General features: G+C 43.0%; 1 protein-coding gene across 1 annotated transcript in view; it reads left to right on the top strand.

Annotated features, from left to right (window-relative positions):
* DZIP1L (DAZ interacting zinc finger protein 1 like) overlaps positions 1-16,783 on the top strand; it is a 525,484-nt gene that overhangs the window by 19,482 nt on the left and 489,219 nt on the right. The window contains exon 2 of the mRNA XM_073674291.1: positions 10,170-10,758. Coding sequence (XP_073530392.1) covers positions 10,192-10,758 — 567 coding nt within the window. The 5' untranslated portion in view covers positions 10,170-10,191. The remainder of the gene's footprint in view (positions 1-10,169; positions 10,759-16,783) is intronic.

Raw genomic sequence — 16,783 nt, 5'->3', positions numbered from 1 at the left:
GGTAATACCCACGGAGCTTCCCAGGCTACTAATATCAGCCCCCAGCTGAATACCTAGCCTTTACTAGCTATTAAAATGGAGGACCCCCCCCAAAAAAATGACGTGGGGTCCCCCCTAATTTAATAGCTAGCAAAGGCTAGGCAGACAGCTGGGGGCTGATATTAATAGCCCAGGAAGGGAGCCATGAATATTGGCCCCCTCCCAGGCTAGAAACACCAGCCGTCAGCCGCCCCAGAAACGGCGCATCCATAGGATGCGCCAATTCTGGCACTTAGCCTCGCTCTTCCACGCTGCCCTGGTGCGGTGGCAGGGGGTAATAGGGTTGGGGTTGATGTCAGCTTATAATGTCAGCTGACATCAAGCCCAGGTTAGTAATGGAGAGGCGTCTATAAGACACCCCCATTACTAACCCCATAGTCAAAGTTAAAAAAAAAACACAAACACCCAGAATAAAGTCCTTTAATTGAAATAAAGACACAATTCTTTATTGTTCTAAATTATACCATACTTACCATCACGCCCATTCCAGCTGAAGCCAACGATCTCCTGCAATAAAAGAAAAATAATAAAGCAACCTCATCCTTACCTTTCCATGGTTCCCAGGACAGCTTCAGCTCTGCTACATCGAGATGACAGGCTGGACCTGCAGAACGCTGCCATCCAGCCTGTCATCCCGCAGACACTGAGAAGCGCAGGCATGCTTGCGCTCCTCAGTGTCTGACTGTGACGGCATCCAGATGAGCCGACAATGAACTCGGCTCACCTCATGTACGTCACTGACAGCGTGGGAAAATTCTCCTGCACTCAGCGCTTCAGCGTGAGAATTTTCTCACGCTGTCAGTGACGTGCATGAGGTGAGCCGAGTTCATTGGACATGACCTCGGCTCATCTGGATGCCGTCACAGCCAGACACTGAGGAGCACAAGCATGCCTGCGCTTCTCAGTTTCTGTGGGATGACAGGCTGGATGGCAGCGTTCTGCTGCGGTCCAGCCTGTCATCTCGATGTAGCAGAGCTGAAGCTGTCGTGGGAGCCATGGAAAGGTAAGGATGAGGTTGCTTTATTATTTTACTTTTATTGCAGGAGATCGTTGGCTTCAGCTGGAATGGGCATGGCGGTAAGTATGGTTTAATTTAGAACAATAAAGAATTGTGTGTTTATTTCAATTAAAGGACTTTTTTCTGGGTGTTTGTGTTTTTTTTAAATACTTTACTAGAAATTCATGGTGGTCATGTCTAATATTGGCGTGACCCCATGAATTTCGGGCTTAGGGCCAGCTGATAATGCCAAGCTGGCCTTAACCCCTTTATTACCCAGTGAGCCACCGCACCAGGGCCCTGGATGAGTTGGGTACAGCGCCAGAAGATGGCGCTTCTATGAACGCGCCATTTTCCGGGGCGGCTGCGGACTGCAATTTGCAGCGGGTGGGGCCCAGAAAGCTTGGGCCTCCCTGCGCTGCAGATTCCAGCCCCCAGCTGCCTAGTTGTACCTGGCTGGACACAAAAATAGGGCGAAGCTCCACGTATTTTTTTTTTAAATTCATGAAATTCATGGAATAATTAAGAAAAAAAGGGCTTCCCTATATTGTTGTGTCCGGCTAGGTACAAATAGGCAGCTGGTGGTTGGGAGCAGCCCGTTCCTGCCTGCTGTACCTGACTGGACACAAATATAGGGCGAAGCCCCACATCAATTTTTTTTTCATTATTTCATGAATTTCCTGAAATAATTTAAAAAAAATTGACGTGGGGCTTCGCCCTATATTTGTGTCCAGTCAGGTACAGCAGGCAGGAACGGGCTGCCCCCAACCACCAGCTGCCTATTTGTACCTGGCCAGACACAACAATATAGGGAAGCCCTTTTTTAAAAAAATTATTTCATGAAATAATTAAAAAAAAATTGACGTGGAGCTTCGCACTATATTTGTGTCCAGCCAGGTACAGCAGGCAGGAACGGGCTGCCCCCAACCACCAGCTGCCTATTTGTACCTGGCCGGACACAACAATATAGGGAAGCCCTTTTTTTCTTAATTATTCCATGAATTTCATGAAATAATTTAAAAAAAAAATGCGTGGGGCTTCGCCCTATTTTTGTGCCCAGCCAGGTACAACTAGGCAGCTGGGAGCTGGAATCCGCAGCGCAGGGAGGCCCAAGCTTTCTGGGCCCCACCCTCTGCAAATAGCAGTCCGCAGCCGCCCCAGAAAATGGCGCGTTCATAGAAGCGCCATCTTCTGGCGCTGTACCCAACTCATCCAGGGCCCTGGTGCGGTGGCTCACTGGGTAATAAAGGGGTTAAGGCCAGCTTGGCATTATCAGCTGGCCCTAAGCCCGAAATTCATGGGGTCACGCCAATATTAGACATGACCACCATGAATTTCTAGTAAAGTATTTAAAAAAACACAACACCCAGAATAAAGTCCTTTAATTGAAATAAACACACAATTCTTTATTGTTCTAAATTAAACCATACTTACCGTCACGCCCATTCCAGCTGAAGCCAATGTCTTCTGCAATAAAAGTAAAATAATTAAGCAACCTCATCCTTACCTTTCCATGGTTCCCACAACAGCTTCAGCTCTGCTACATCGAGATGACAGGCTGGACCACAGCAGAAAGCTGCCATCCAGCCTGTCATCCCGCGGACACTGAGAAGCGCAGGCATGCTTGCGCTCCTCAGTGTCTCGCTGTGACGGCATAAAGATGAGACAAGTTCATGTCCAATGAACTTGGCGCACCTCATGCACGTCACTGACAGCGTGGGAGAATTCTCCTGCACTCAGCACTTCAGCGTGAAAATTCTCCCACGCTGTCAGTGACGTACATGAGGTCAGCTGAGTTCATTGGACATGAATGAGCTCACCTCATGCACGTCACTGACAGCGTGGGAACATTCTCACGCTGAAGCTCTGAGTGCAGGAGAATTTCCCCACGCTGTCAGTGACGTGCATGAGGTGAGCTCATTCATGTCCAATGATCTCAGCTCACCTCATGCACGTCACTGACAGCGTGGGAAAATTCTCCTGCACTCAGCGCTACAGCGTGAGAATTCTCCCACGCTGTCAGTGACGTGCATGAGGTGAGCTCAGTCATGTCCAATGAACTCAGCTGACCTCATGTACGTCACTGACAGCGTGGGAGAATTCTCACGCTGAAGTGCTGAGTGCAGGAGAATTCTGCCACGCTGTCAGTGACGTGCATGAGGTGCGCCGAGTTCATTGGACATGAACTCGTCTCATCTTTATGCCGTCACAGCGAGACACTGAGGAGCGCAAGCATGCCTGCGCTTCTCAGTGTCTGCGGGATGACAGGCTGGATGGCAGCGTTCTGCTGCGGTCCAGCCTGTTATCTCGATGTAGCAGAGCTGAAGCTGTCATGGGAACCATGGAAAGGTAAGGATGAGGTTGCTTTATTATTTTTCTTTTATTGCAGGAGATCTTTGGCTTCAGCTGGAATGGGCGTGATGGTAAGTATGGTTTAATTTAGAACAATAAAGGAATGTGTCTTTATTTCAATTAAAGGACTTTATTCTGGGTGTTTGTGTTTTCTTTTATCTTTGACTATGGGGTTAGTAATGGGGGTGTCTTATAGACGCCTCTCCATTACTAACCTGGGCTTGATGTCAGCTGGCATTATAAGCTGACATCAACCCCAACCCTATTACCCCACTGCCACCGCTACAGGGCAGCGTGGAAGAGCGAGGCTAAGTGCCAGAATTGGCGCATCCTAAGGATGCGCCATTTCTGGGACGGCTGACGGCTGGTGTTTCTAGCCTGGGAGGGGGCCAATATTCATGGAACCCTTCCTGGGCTATTAATATCAGCCCCCAGCTGTCTGCCTAGCCTTTGCTAGCTATTAAAATAGGGGGGACCCCACTTCATTTTTTTGGGGGGTCCCCCATTTTAATAGCTAGTAAAGGCTAGGTATTCCGCTGGGGGCTGATATTAGTAGCCTGGGAAGCTCCGTGGGTATTACCCCCTTCCCAGGCTTCAAACATCTGCCCCAGCCGTCTGCTTAACCTCCGCTAGAGCTTAAAATTATGGGGATCCCCACGCCAATTTTTTTTTAAATAAATCCTTTATTTTAACACTAAATGACAAGTACAGTAATCAACACTGTCACTGTACTTCATATATATGTGACTGACATGTTTCTATCTATCTAATCTATGTGTGATTCTCTATTCCTTCTATTCTAAATTGTCGGGTACAGATGCTGAATTGCCGGCCGGCTTTTTTAAAGAGAAGGTGCATGAAAACACTATTATTTTTTTTTAATAAATCCTTTACACTAAATGACAAGTACAGTAAGCAACACTGTCACTGTACTTCATATATATGTGACTGACATGTTTCTATCTATCTAATCTATGTGTGATTCTCTATTCCTTCTATTCTAAATTGTCGGGTACAGATGCTGAATTGCCGGCCGGCTTTTTTAAAGAGACAGTGCATGAAAACACTATTATTTTTTTTAATAAATCCTTTATACTAAATGACAAGTACAGTAAGCAACACTGTCACTGTACTTCATATATATGTGACTGACATGTTTCTATCTACCTAATCTATGTGTGATTCTCTATTCCTTCTATTCTAAATTGTCGGGTACAGATGCTGAATTGCCGGCCGGCTTTTTTAAAGAGACAGTGCATGAAAACACTATTATTTTTTTTAATAAATCCTTTATACTAAATGACAAGTACAGTAAGCAACACTGTCACTGTACTTCATATATATGTGACTGACATGTTTCTATCTACCTAATCTATGTGTGATTCTCTATTCCTTCTATTCTAAATTGTTGGGTACAGATGCTGAATTGCCGTCTGGCTTTTTTAAAGAGACGGTGCATGAAAACACTATTATTTTTTTTAATAAATCCTTTACACTAAATGACAAGTACAGTAATCAACACTGTCACTGTACTTCATATATATGTGACTGACATGTTTCTATCTATCTAATCTATGTGTGAAGCTCTATTCTGTTTGTTATAAATTGTCAGGTACCGCTGCTGAATTGCCGGCCGGCTTTTTTAAAGAGACGGTGCATGAAAACACTATTATTTTTTTTGATAAATCCTTTACACTAAATGACAAGTACAGTAAGCAACACTGTCACTGTACTTCGTATATATGTGGCTGACTTGTTTCTATCTATCTAATCTATGTGTGATGCTCTATTCTTTCGGTTCTAAATTGTCGGGTACCGGTGTATGCCGCTGATGAATTGCCGGCTTTTCATGTTTCACTGTTGGCACTGTTCCCATCGATTTGGGCAATCACTGTAATGCCACAACCACCATGGCTGTGACATTACAGTGAGTGGCAGACAATCCCTGCATGATTGGTGCTCTAAATAGCGCCAGACATGCAGGACACGCTTTTGGTGCACGAACAGTTATCGAACATAACCTCGAACAGCCGAATTTTTTGCAAATCGTTCGGGTTCGTCGAACAACTCGAACACCGCCCAAAACATCTCGAATTTGAGATTGGCGAACAGTTCTAGTCGAACACCGCTCATCTCTAGTGATGAGCGAGTATGTTTTGTTAACCCTTTCGCAGAGTATGCTCGGACGAGCACCGAGTATTTACAGCTGCTCGGTGATACGTTTGAATCACTCCCGTGTGAATGATTTGCAACTGTTTGACAGCTTTAATACATGTGAGGAATGTGTTAGAAATAGACATTTCTCACATGTATTAAAACTGTCATACAGTCACAAATTTTGCACCTGGAAGTGATTCAAACATAACACGGAGCAGCTGTAACTAATCGGTGCTCGGCCCGAGCATACTTGGCAAAAGGGTTAACAGAACATACTCGCTCATCACTAATTATTTTTAATATCTTTGATCAAGTTACTGATAGAATGAGAAGAATTGTTACTCCACCATACAGGAATTCTCAGTTGTTGTCCTCTTTCATGCTGATTCAGCAAAATCCATTTTAGAGAACCGTAAAAGACCATAAAAATATTTTAAAAAATCCTTATAATTGATCTTTCTGGCTGTACCGCATCACTCATCTGGCCCTGAGTAGTGATGAGCGAGCATGCTAGTTTCTCGAGATTTACGAGCATGCTCGGACAAACACTGAGTATCTTCATCGTGCTCGGTGTTATATTTGAATCACTCCAGTGTGCATGATTTGCAACTGTTTGACAGCTTTAATACCTGTGAGGAATGCCAAAGAAACAAGCATTCCTCATATGTATTAAAGCTGTCAAACAGTCCCAAATCATGCACATTGGAGTGTTTCAAACATAACACAGAGCACGATGAAGATAATTTGTGTTCGCCTGAGCATGCTTGCCGAAAGGGTTAACAGAACAAACTCGCTCATCACTAGTCCTGAGGTGTCTTCAGATCGCCATTGAGCCTCTCACCCTGTGTGGGCACTTCAAACTTTGATAAGAGCTCAAGAGGGTTCTGCACAAGTGTGCGAAAGCTCATGGCGTCATGACATCACAGCATGCAGCATGACTTTATCAGTATGCACAGAACCCTTTTGAGCTCCAGGAAATCAGGATGTCCTGGGCCAGTGTGAGAGCCCCAGGGATTTCAGCATAAGTGTCAGCAATCTGAATTATGGGGCGAGGACCAAACAGGTGACACGTAGGAGTGGAGATGTCAGCTATAAGTTGAATATAAGATTTTTTTATTTTTTACATATTATATTTATTGTGCTCTAGGGTCTGGTAAGACAAATGAATTTCACAGGAAAAATTTATGAAGAGGCAAATTCAAATTTTGTCTGATCTGCTCAGCTCAAATTGTGCTTTCTCATGGTGTATTATTTTTTTAATTTGCAACTATTCACTTACATATTTTTTTAGTCCTCTTAAGGGACATGAACCTTCAATCAAGCTTGTACAATATCATACAAAACCTTAGTATTGTTTGACTACAATGGAGTACAAAGATGGCTGTGACATGGGTTTTCAGTAGGACTTCAGCTGCGATAATAAGTTAACTCCATCAACCTTAAATTCCCTCCTTATTCAATTGCATTGGAGAGAGCATGAGAAATGTAATTTCCCTCTACCAGTTCAAACCACTTAAGTGCAACTGTTACCAAGTGACAGCAGAATCTAGGTGGTTAAACAGCTGCTGTTAGAGGTAAGTGCTTGCTGTATAACACAGCCACCATCTATATTAGATAGTGAGGGCACAGTTCCTGAGCTTGCTTCATAAACCTGCACTCGAGATAAGATATACTATTACAGAAAAGGGGCTCAGGATGGGAGGTGGATCCTCTAAGCTCAAGGTCCGGGTGGGCACACGGGCCACAGGCGTCAGTGCAGATGAGGGGTAAGGCAAGACACAGACAGTTAACTAGAGGACAGGAAGAAGCAAGCAGACAGGGGATGTCCTAAAGACGGCAGACAGCTAGCACAGTTACTGAAGTTTGCAGGCAAATAGTGGACTTAAGGACTGGTAGCCTGCCGGCAGACAGGAAATGTCGTGGAGACCGCATAGGTTGCAGAGTTACTGAAGTCTGCCGGCAGACAGGAGACTGAAGGAATGGAAGCTTCAAGCAAACAGGATATGTCCAGGAGACTAGACAGGCTGTTGGGATGCTGAAAATCGGAGGCAGAAAGGAGAATTCAGTAGACCATGGACAGGCAATTGAATGCTAGAAAATGAAGGCAGGCAGGAGATGTCCAGGAGACCATGGATAGGCAGCTGAGATGCTGGAAACTGTAGGCAGACAGCAGACAAAACTCCAGAGTAACAAGAAAGTCTAAATCCTGTCGAAGCCACAGGTGGCTAAGACACATCCTGGAAACTGCCGGCGGACATGCAGCAGAGATCCTAGAAGAATGGGAACAGATAGCAGACTGAACTCCAGAGTAACTAGAAAGTCTGAATACCATGGAAGCAGCAGGCAGGTAGAAGTCATCCTGGGGACTCTAGGCAGTTAATAGTGGTACTGAAAGCAACACACAGGTAACTCGGGGACTGGAAACCACAGGCATCCTGGAAACTGTCGACAGGTTGCAGACTTGCTGTACACAGACAAACTAAAAGTCATACTAGAAAGTCTTTATACCAAAACCCAGGTGTGAGTCTTGGGAGACCTTACATAGGCCTAGGAAGATGGGAGCTGGCTGGGCTACTTGCAAATCCCAATGTGGAGCACAAGAAATTTTAGCAGACTAGGGTGTAGGGAGCAGAGCCCAGACCCAGGAAAGGTATATAACATATAACAGGTGTATAACATGTATATTGATGAAATATGTTGGGGACGAGCTAAAGCCGTATACAACTAAGGCAAAGTGTTCTTAAAGCTACTTAAAAAGACATATTACCTCCTGAATGAAGTAAAACTAAATCAAATTATTGTTAAATATAAGTAAACAAGAAAAGTAAAAATAAAATCCTGTATCTTTTAAGAAAACAGCATTGGCCTTTTAGAAAGAAAAACGTTGCTGAAACTGTATGAATCTTCCTGTTCTGAGCTGGTAGATACCACAGAATAGAGGGAGGCTGGGAGTGTGCAGCATGGAAATCCAGAGGAGATCTGTTCTGTTATCAGCCTTCATTCTGGATGTAGTTCTGTAAGAAGATATGGTAGATGGGTTCCTGTGTATTATGAAGCAGCAAGAGGAGATTAGACACAGCGATTGAAGGAAATTGTGTTATTGCAGCGATACAAATTTAATTCAATTGAACTCCATTTGTATTTTTTTCTGACAATCTCCTTCTGTAGTAGACCTCATTTTTGTGGCCATCTGAATGGAGCGACACGGTTAAAAAGCCCCCAAAAAAAAGAAACAAAAAAACAAAACAAATGGAACTCAGTTGAATTCCATTTGAGTTAATACAGTCTATGTTTCTATTGGGGTTTAATCTGAATCCTGTTTTAAAAAGGATTCACGTGGAACCCCTTACCATATTGCAGGAGCATAGTGTGAACAGGGCCTTATTACATGCCTAATAACTAACAATATGCAGTTCTATACTAATGTCTGGCTCCTGGCTGGGGTGAAAATTTTTCCTGCATCAGGCCATGCTAATCCAATGCTTTGTTTAAGAGGCAGGTCCACAACAGTTTCTCCTCTCTCTGCCCTTCTTGAATGACAGGTTTCTTATTATACCCAAAAATGTAGAGAGAGGCCTGTCACTTAAGGGGCGTGCAAGTAAAAGCCACTGGGAACCTGCCCCTTTGACCAGCCACCCAAGCCTGCATGACTTATTTTAAAGGAAAAGCCTTGTTTGCTCCAATTAGGACCTTATATAAAAGATCACATTGTATGCTGAACCCCACCATTGGCAGCAGCCAACACGTGACACAACAATGTCAAGTTACTTTCTGAGACCAGCCACACCAGCATAATTGGAATCGCACCCCTGTTCCCAGACAATGATGTGACATTGTTTTGTCATGTGTCAGCTGCAGCCAATGAGCAGCCACATATCAACAGTAGCTCATTAATATTCCTCCAGGCAAGATGACTGGTGTAATAGTAAACCCTAGAGCTAACGAGCAGCCGCTCATTGGCTGCAGCTGGAACATGACACACAAAGTCACGTAACTCATTGGGGACAGAAGCACTAACACCGATGCTGCTGCTGGAGGGTTATATACTATTTTTATTTTATATCAAGTCCTGAATTTATTAAACTAGGGCTGTCTAGTAGAGATGTTTAGATTTAACAGGTTGGGCAGTAATCATGACCGATTGTGAATATGGCAATTTAAACCTAAATTTAATTTCATTGATTAGTGAAGCTGAGAGGCAATTACTTTTTCCCTTAAGGATAGACCTGAACAATGTGTTGCCTTCAATAAATGAAATCATAAGTTAAAACCGCTTCTGAATCTGTTTTTTTTTTTTGGGGGGGCGGCTATCTTTGTTTAATTTTAAAAAGTAGTTTTATGATCCAAAGCAGGCAAATAATGCAAAAATAAAGAAATTGTGAATAGACAAAATCCTTTTAAATCTATGTTCAAACAATACCTATGCATTTTTAAAGTACTTAACAAATTGTTCTGGTACAGTATATTTCATTTTGAATTCTTTTTACTCTCATGAAACTAAAGTTATGTAAATCTTTTGACATCTTTTCTTACTCTATTTTGATGTCATTTTTTGTGATACATTATTTCTCACCTTGAACACTTCATAACTACATTTCTTTCTGAATTATCTTTTGTTTTCTAGTCTGACAACATATGCTTCGGAAATGTTAAAATCTTTGAGGGCAATAGTTTTCTTGCTCCTACTGATAACCATCGGCTTCTTTTATGGAATCACCTACAGAGAGAATATCTTGCCTTACATGTCTTTTATCTCAGGAGACAAAAAATTAAATGAATCCTTTGTGCTAATAGGTCAAGTTTTCAATCCCATAAATGAATGGGAAAACTTTACAAATATATCTAGTATCAAACCATCAAGTGTTAAGGAAAATACAATTTTGGAGACCATCAGTACGTCTCCAAGCACAATGGTGAACATTGCTCACAGGTCTCCATTTGAAGTATTAAAAGAAGGTGATGGGATCATATATTTGGAAACTACAGATCGAATGCAACCTCCACCACTAGTTTTATGTGCCATCGAGTCAGCAGCTCGTCTGTACAAAAAACGACCAGTGGCCTTCTTCTTGAAAGGATTAAATAGCACCAATATTGAAGAAACGGTGCAGAGACATTTCCCAGTGCTCTCATCCCTGAGGAACGTTTACTTCTTCCCCCTGCGGATGGAAGAACTAGTTACTGACACACCACTTCACTCCTGGTATCAGAAGGTAAAGTGCAGCAAATTCTGATTATTATTCTGATTATTACTAAGTGTCATGTAGTTAATATGAACAAATGTAATGCAGACTTTTGTCTGTCTAGGCATGTGCAAGTTGTGTAAGCACAAGGATGCCTCTTTTTAAGGCATTGCTTCAAATGGTGTGACCCTGAGATCTGTGGCCACAGCGAATCTAAAAGGGAACTTGTCATGTCCCCAAATGCTATTAATAAAGTGGCCTGCAAAAGTGTTCACCCTTGGCTTTTTACCTATTTTGTTACATTACAACCTGTAAGTAAATATTTTTGTACTCCGATTTGTGTGTGATGCCTCAGCACTAAATAGTCTAAGTTGGTGATGTGATTAGCCACATCCGTATAGTGCTTAAATGACATGGGAACAGCATGGGGAAGACCCCTGGAATCATCTCTGATTCCCAGGTCTAAAACATTGGTAATCAGACGTGATCCTATATTACTGCCGTAATAATACAGACATTTTTGGCAATGTGACAAATATTAAACTCCATTTAAAATGTGCAAGGCACATGGCAAGGGACGGGAAAATCGATGTAATGGTAATGGTGATGGTGATGGTGCACGCAGAGGCCGAGGCCATGGACAAGCTGAAGCTGTGCCTGATGAGGGAGAACAACAAGCACCCACATCATGTTGACCCAGATTACTGTCCCACTTTTTAGGGGGCCGCGGAGTACCATTATTGAAGTCAGACCAATGTGAAATGGTTATAGGTTGGATAGCAGATAAATAAATAATGCTTCCAGTTAGTTTGCAACCACCACCACCCTGTCTTCCACACGGTCCAGCCTCAGTAGCTGTGAGTCTGGACCGCATTATTATTATTATTATTATTATTATTTATTATTAGAGCGCCTTACATGGGAAAAAGGGGTATACATAGCAAAAACAATTACAATAATCTTAAACAAAAATGTGACGTGACTGGTACAGGAGGAGAGAGGACCCTGCCCATGAGGGCTCACAGTCTACAAGGGATGGGTGAGGAATAAAATACAATAGGTGAGGGTAGAGCTGGTCATGCAGTGGTATGGTGGAGCGAGGGTTACTTCTGGTTGTGCACTTGTCAGAAAAGGTGGGTCTTCAGATTCCTTTTGAAGATTTCAACAGTAGGTGAGAGTCTGATATGTTGGGGTAGAGAGTTTCAGAGTAGGGGGGATGCACAGGAGAAATCTTGTATGCGATTGTGGAAAGAGGAGATAAGTGTCACGCTGGGTATGAGGAGAACCCAACGTATAATGACAGGAAAAGGGAAGGGTGCCCTACAAGTGGGGAAAGAGGGAGTGGAGACCCTAAAACAGCTGAAATGACAAACCCTGACTCCCGTATGGACCCTATATAGATTCTGCACTTATCGCCGAGCAGGAAACCTGGCCCTAGCTGATCCTAAAGTAGGGAGGGTAAAGGGTGAGAATTAGTCAGCCCCACTGCAAACTAAAGTACACACAAGGTAAACAAATAAGGGAATACACTTAGCTGAAAGATGACACCGGGGAAAACAAGGCAGCAACTCACGAAGGAACTTCAAGAAAATTCTAGCCAACGACTAGAATTCCAAGCCTGAATAAATGAAAACAGTTTATCACCAGGCAGAGACCAAAGTAAGGTGAAGGGGAGAAGGGGTTTGAAGGAGCTCACCACACTGACAGAAACTTGCTTTGGTTCTATTTGGAGTCCACCTGGTGAGTACCGCACCCACTGGTGATTGCAGCCAAATAGCATGAAGAAAAGGTGAAAATACTGGCACATCCTTCCAGATTGTAAAAGAAGAATTGAAAAACTTTATTGGTACATAATTAAAAAAATTTAAAACAGAAACCTCAGCCTGACTGGTTTCTGGTGCAAGTTGCACCCTTAATCATAGGATACAGTGAGGGAGAAACAAATCATGTGGTATTTATATACACGTCGTATAACAAATTAATATAATTAATTGCCTAGGAACAGAGCAGCGTCTGTCTCCATAAAAAACACAGAGCATTGATAAGCATACAAGTACAAATGAACACATATAGATAGTCAATACACAAATGTATTTGTGAATTGACTATATGTGTTAATTTGTACTTGTATGCTTATGTGTCCTACAATTAAGGGTGCACCTTGCACCAGAAACCGGTCAGGCTGAGGTATCTATTTTTAAATTTTTTTATTATGTATCAATAAAGTTTTTCAAGTTTTCTCTTACAATCTGGATGGATGTGTCGGTTTTTTCACCTTTACTTCATTCTATCACTAGGCACTCTCTGGAGAAACTGAGTGTATATAAGGATACAGCAAGGTTTTGGTAAGTAGCAGCAGAAGATGAGGATCACTGCTGGGTACTAATGGTATAATCCCCAAGCAAGGTGAGGATCTCCACTGGGTCCTAGAGAGAGAGGGATCATGAAAGTATCAAGAAGATGTTTGCAAGGCCAAATGCACCAACCTTCTACAGCTGGACCCCTTATGACTGTCTGTCAAACCTGACACACCCGTGACAATAAGAAGGGAGTAGAGAAGGAAATCTTATGAGGATCAGAGGTTGTGTGTATGTATGTACCAGGAGAGAAGGTCACATACAGTGGTGGCCAAATGTATTGGCACCCCTGAAATTCTGTCAGATAATACTTAGTTTCTTCCTGAAAATGATTGCAATCACAAATTCTTTGGTATTATTATCTTCATTTAATTTGCTTGCAAGGAAAAAACACAAAAGAGAATGAAGCAAAAATCAAATCATTGATCATTTCACACAAAACTCCAAAAATTGGCCAGACAAAAGTATTGGCACCCTCAACCTAATACTGGGTTGCACAACCTTTAGTCAAAATAACTGCGAACAACCGCTTCTGGTAACCATCAATGAGTTTCTTACAATGCTCTGCTGGAATTGTAGACCATTCTTCTTTGGCAAACTGCTCCCCTGATATTTGAAGGGTGCCTTCTCCAAACTGCCATTTTGAGATCTCTCCACAGGTGTTCTATGGGATTCAGGTCCGGACTCATTGCTGGCCACCTTAGAAGTCTCCAGTGATTTCTCTCAAACCATTTTATAGTGCTTTTGGAAGTGTGCTTTAGGTCATTGTCCTGCTGGAAGACCCATGACCTCTGAGGGAGACCCAGCTTTCTCACACTGGGCCCTACATTATGCTGCAAAATTTGTTGGTAGTCTTCAGACTTCATAATGCCATGCACACGGTCAAGCAGTCCAGTGCCAGAGGCAGCAAAGCAAATCCAAAACATCAGGGAACCTCCGCCCTGTTTGACTGTAGGGACCGTGTTCTTTTCTTTGAATGCCTCTTTTTTTTTCCTGTACATTCTATGTTGATGCTTTTTCCCAAAAAACTCTACTTTTGTCTCATCTGACCAGAGAACATTCTTCCAAAACGTTTTAGGCTTTCTCAGGTAAGTTTTGGCAAACTCCAGCCTGGCTTTTTTATGCCTCGGGGTAAGAAGTGGGGTCTTCCTGGGTATCCTACCATATAGTCCCTTTTCATTCAGACTCCGACGGATAGTACGGGTTGACACTGTTGTACACTCGGACTGCAGGGCAGCTTGAACTTGTTTGGATGTTAGTCGAGGTTCTTTATCCACCATCCGCACAATCTTGCGTTGAAATCTCTCGTCAATTTTTTGTTTCCGTCCACATCTAGGGAGGTTAGCCACAGTGCCATGGGCTTTAAACTTCTTGATGACACTGCGCATGGAAGACACAGGAACATTCAGGTCTTTGGAGATGGACTTGTAGGCTTGAGATTGCTCATGCTTCCTCACAATTTGGTTTCTCAAGTCCTCAGACAGTTCTTTGGTCTTCTTTCTTTTCTCCATGCTCAATGTGGTACACACAAGGACACAGGACAGAGGTTGAGTCAACTTTAATCCATGTTAACTGGCTGCAAGTGTGATTTAGTTATTGCCAACACCTGTTAGGTGCCACAGGTAAGTTACAGGTGCAGTTAATTACACGAATTAGAGAATCATCACGTGATTTTTCAAACAGTGCAAATATTTTTGTCCACCCCCATTTTTAGGTTTGGTGTGGAATTGTATCCAATTTGGGTTTAGGACAATTCTTTTTGTGTTTTTTCATTGAAGACAAATTAAATGAAGATAATAATACAAAAGAATTTGTGATTGCAATCATTTTCAGGAACAAACTGAGTATTATCTGACAGAATTGCAGGGGTGCCAATACTTTTGGCCACCACTGTATGTATTGAGAAGACAGGTTGTGGATGACTTTGTATGCCAAGGTTAGTGTTTTGAACTGGAGTCTCTGGGCAATAGGGAGCCAGTGAAGGGATTGACAGTAAGGAGAGGCTTGGGAATAGCATGGGGACAGGTGGATTAGTTGGGCAGCAGAGTTTAGGATAGAATAGAGGGGTGCGAGAGTGTTAGAAGGGAGTAGTGTTGAGCCACCCCCGTAGTGTTCGGGTTCGGTTCGGTTCGTCGAACACCGGGATGTTCGAGGAACTGTTCGTCGAACTGTTCGTCGAACACCTTAGAACACCGTCGAACACCGTTAAAACCAATGGCAGGCAAACAAAAACACATAGAAACACATAGAAAACACCTGCAAAGGTGTCCAAAAGCTGACAAACTGCTCAGAAGACACTCTCTTTAAAAAAGCCGGCCGGCAAATTCAGCAGCGGCATACACCGGTACCCGACAATTTAGACAATAAGGAATAGAGCATCACACATAGATTAGATAGATAGAAACATGTCAGTCACACATATAAGAATCACAGTGACAGTGTTGGTTACTGCACTTGTCATTTAGTGTAAAGGATTTATTAAAAAAAATATTAGTGTTTTCATGCACCGTCTCTTTAAAAAAGCCGGCCGGCAATTCAGCATCTGTACCCGACAATTTAGAACAGAAAGAATAGAGCTTCACACATAGATTAGATAGATAGAAACATGTCAGTCACATATATAATAAGTACAGTGATAGTGTTGCTTACTGTACTTGTCATTTAGTGTAAAGGATTTATTTAAAAAAATAATAGTGTTTTCATGCACTGTCTCTTTAAAAAAGCCGGCCGGCAATTCAGCAGCGGTACCCGACAATTTAGAACAGAAAGATAGAGCATCACACATAGATTAGATAGATAGAAACATGTCAGTCACATATATATGAAGTACAGTGATAGTGTTGGTTACTGTACTTGTCATTTAGTATTAAAATAAAGGATTTATTATTAAAAAAATTGGCGTGGGGTTCCCCTTAATTTTAGGCTCTAGCGGAGGTTAAGCAGACGGCTGGGGCAGATGTTTGAAGCCTGGGAAGGGGGTAATACCCACGGAGCTTCCCAGGCTACTAATATCAGCCCCCAGCTGAATACATAGCCTTTACTAGCTATTAAAATGGGGGACCCCCCAAAAAAAATGACGTGGGGTCCCCCCTAATTTAATAGCTAGCAAAGGCTAGGCAGACAGCTGGGGGCTGATATTAATAGCCCAGGAAGGGAGCCATGAATATTGGCCCCCTCCCAGGCTAGAAACACCAGCCGTCAGCCGCCCCAGAAATGGCGCATTCATAGGATGCGCCAATTCTGGCACTTAGCCTCGCTCTTCCACGCTGCCCTGGTGCGGTGGCAGGGGGTAATAGGGTTGGGGTTGATGTCAGCTTATAATGCCAGCTGACATCAAGCCCAGGTTAGTAATGGAGAGGCGTCTATAAGACACCCCCATTACTAACCCCATAGTCAAAGTTAAAAAAAACACAAACACCCAGAATAAAGTCCTTTAATTGAAATAAAGACACAATCCTTTATTGTTCTAAATTAAACCATACTTACCGTCACGCCCATTCCAGCTGAAGCCAACGATCTCCTGCAATAAAAGAAAAATAATAAAGCAACCTCATCCTTACCTTTCCATGGTTCCCACGACAGCTTCAGCTCTGCTATATCGAGATGACAGGCTGGACCGCAGCAGAACGCTGCCATCCAGCCTGTTATCGCGCAGACACTGAGAAGCGCAGGCTTGCTTGCGCTGCTCAGCGTCTCTC

The sequence above is a fragment of the Phyllobates terribilis genome, unplaced genomic scaffold (assembly GCF_046119375.1).
Source record: "Phyllobates terribilis strain yellow unplaced genomic scaffold, ASM4611937v1 Scaffold_3__8_contigs__length_932513732, whole genome shotgun sequence".
Lineage (NCBI taxonomy): Eukaryota > Metazoa > Chordata > Amphibia > Anura > Dendrobatidae > Phyllobates > Phyllobates terribilis.
The sequence above is the reverse complement of the archived record's forward strand: the minus strand, read 5'-3'. Positions and strand labels throughout refer to the sequence as shown.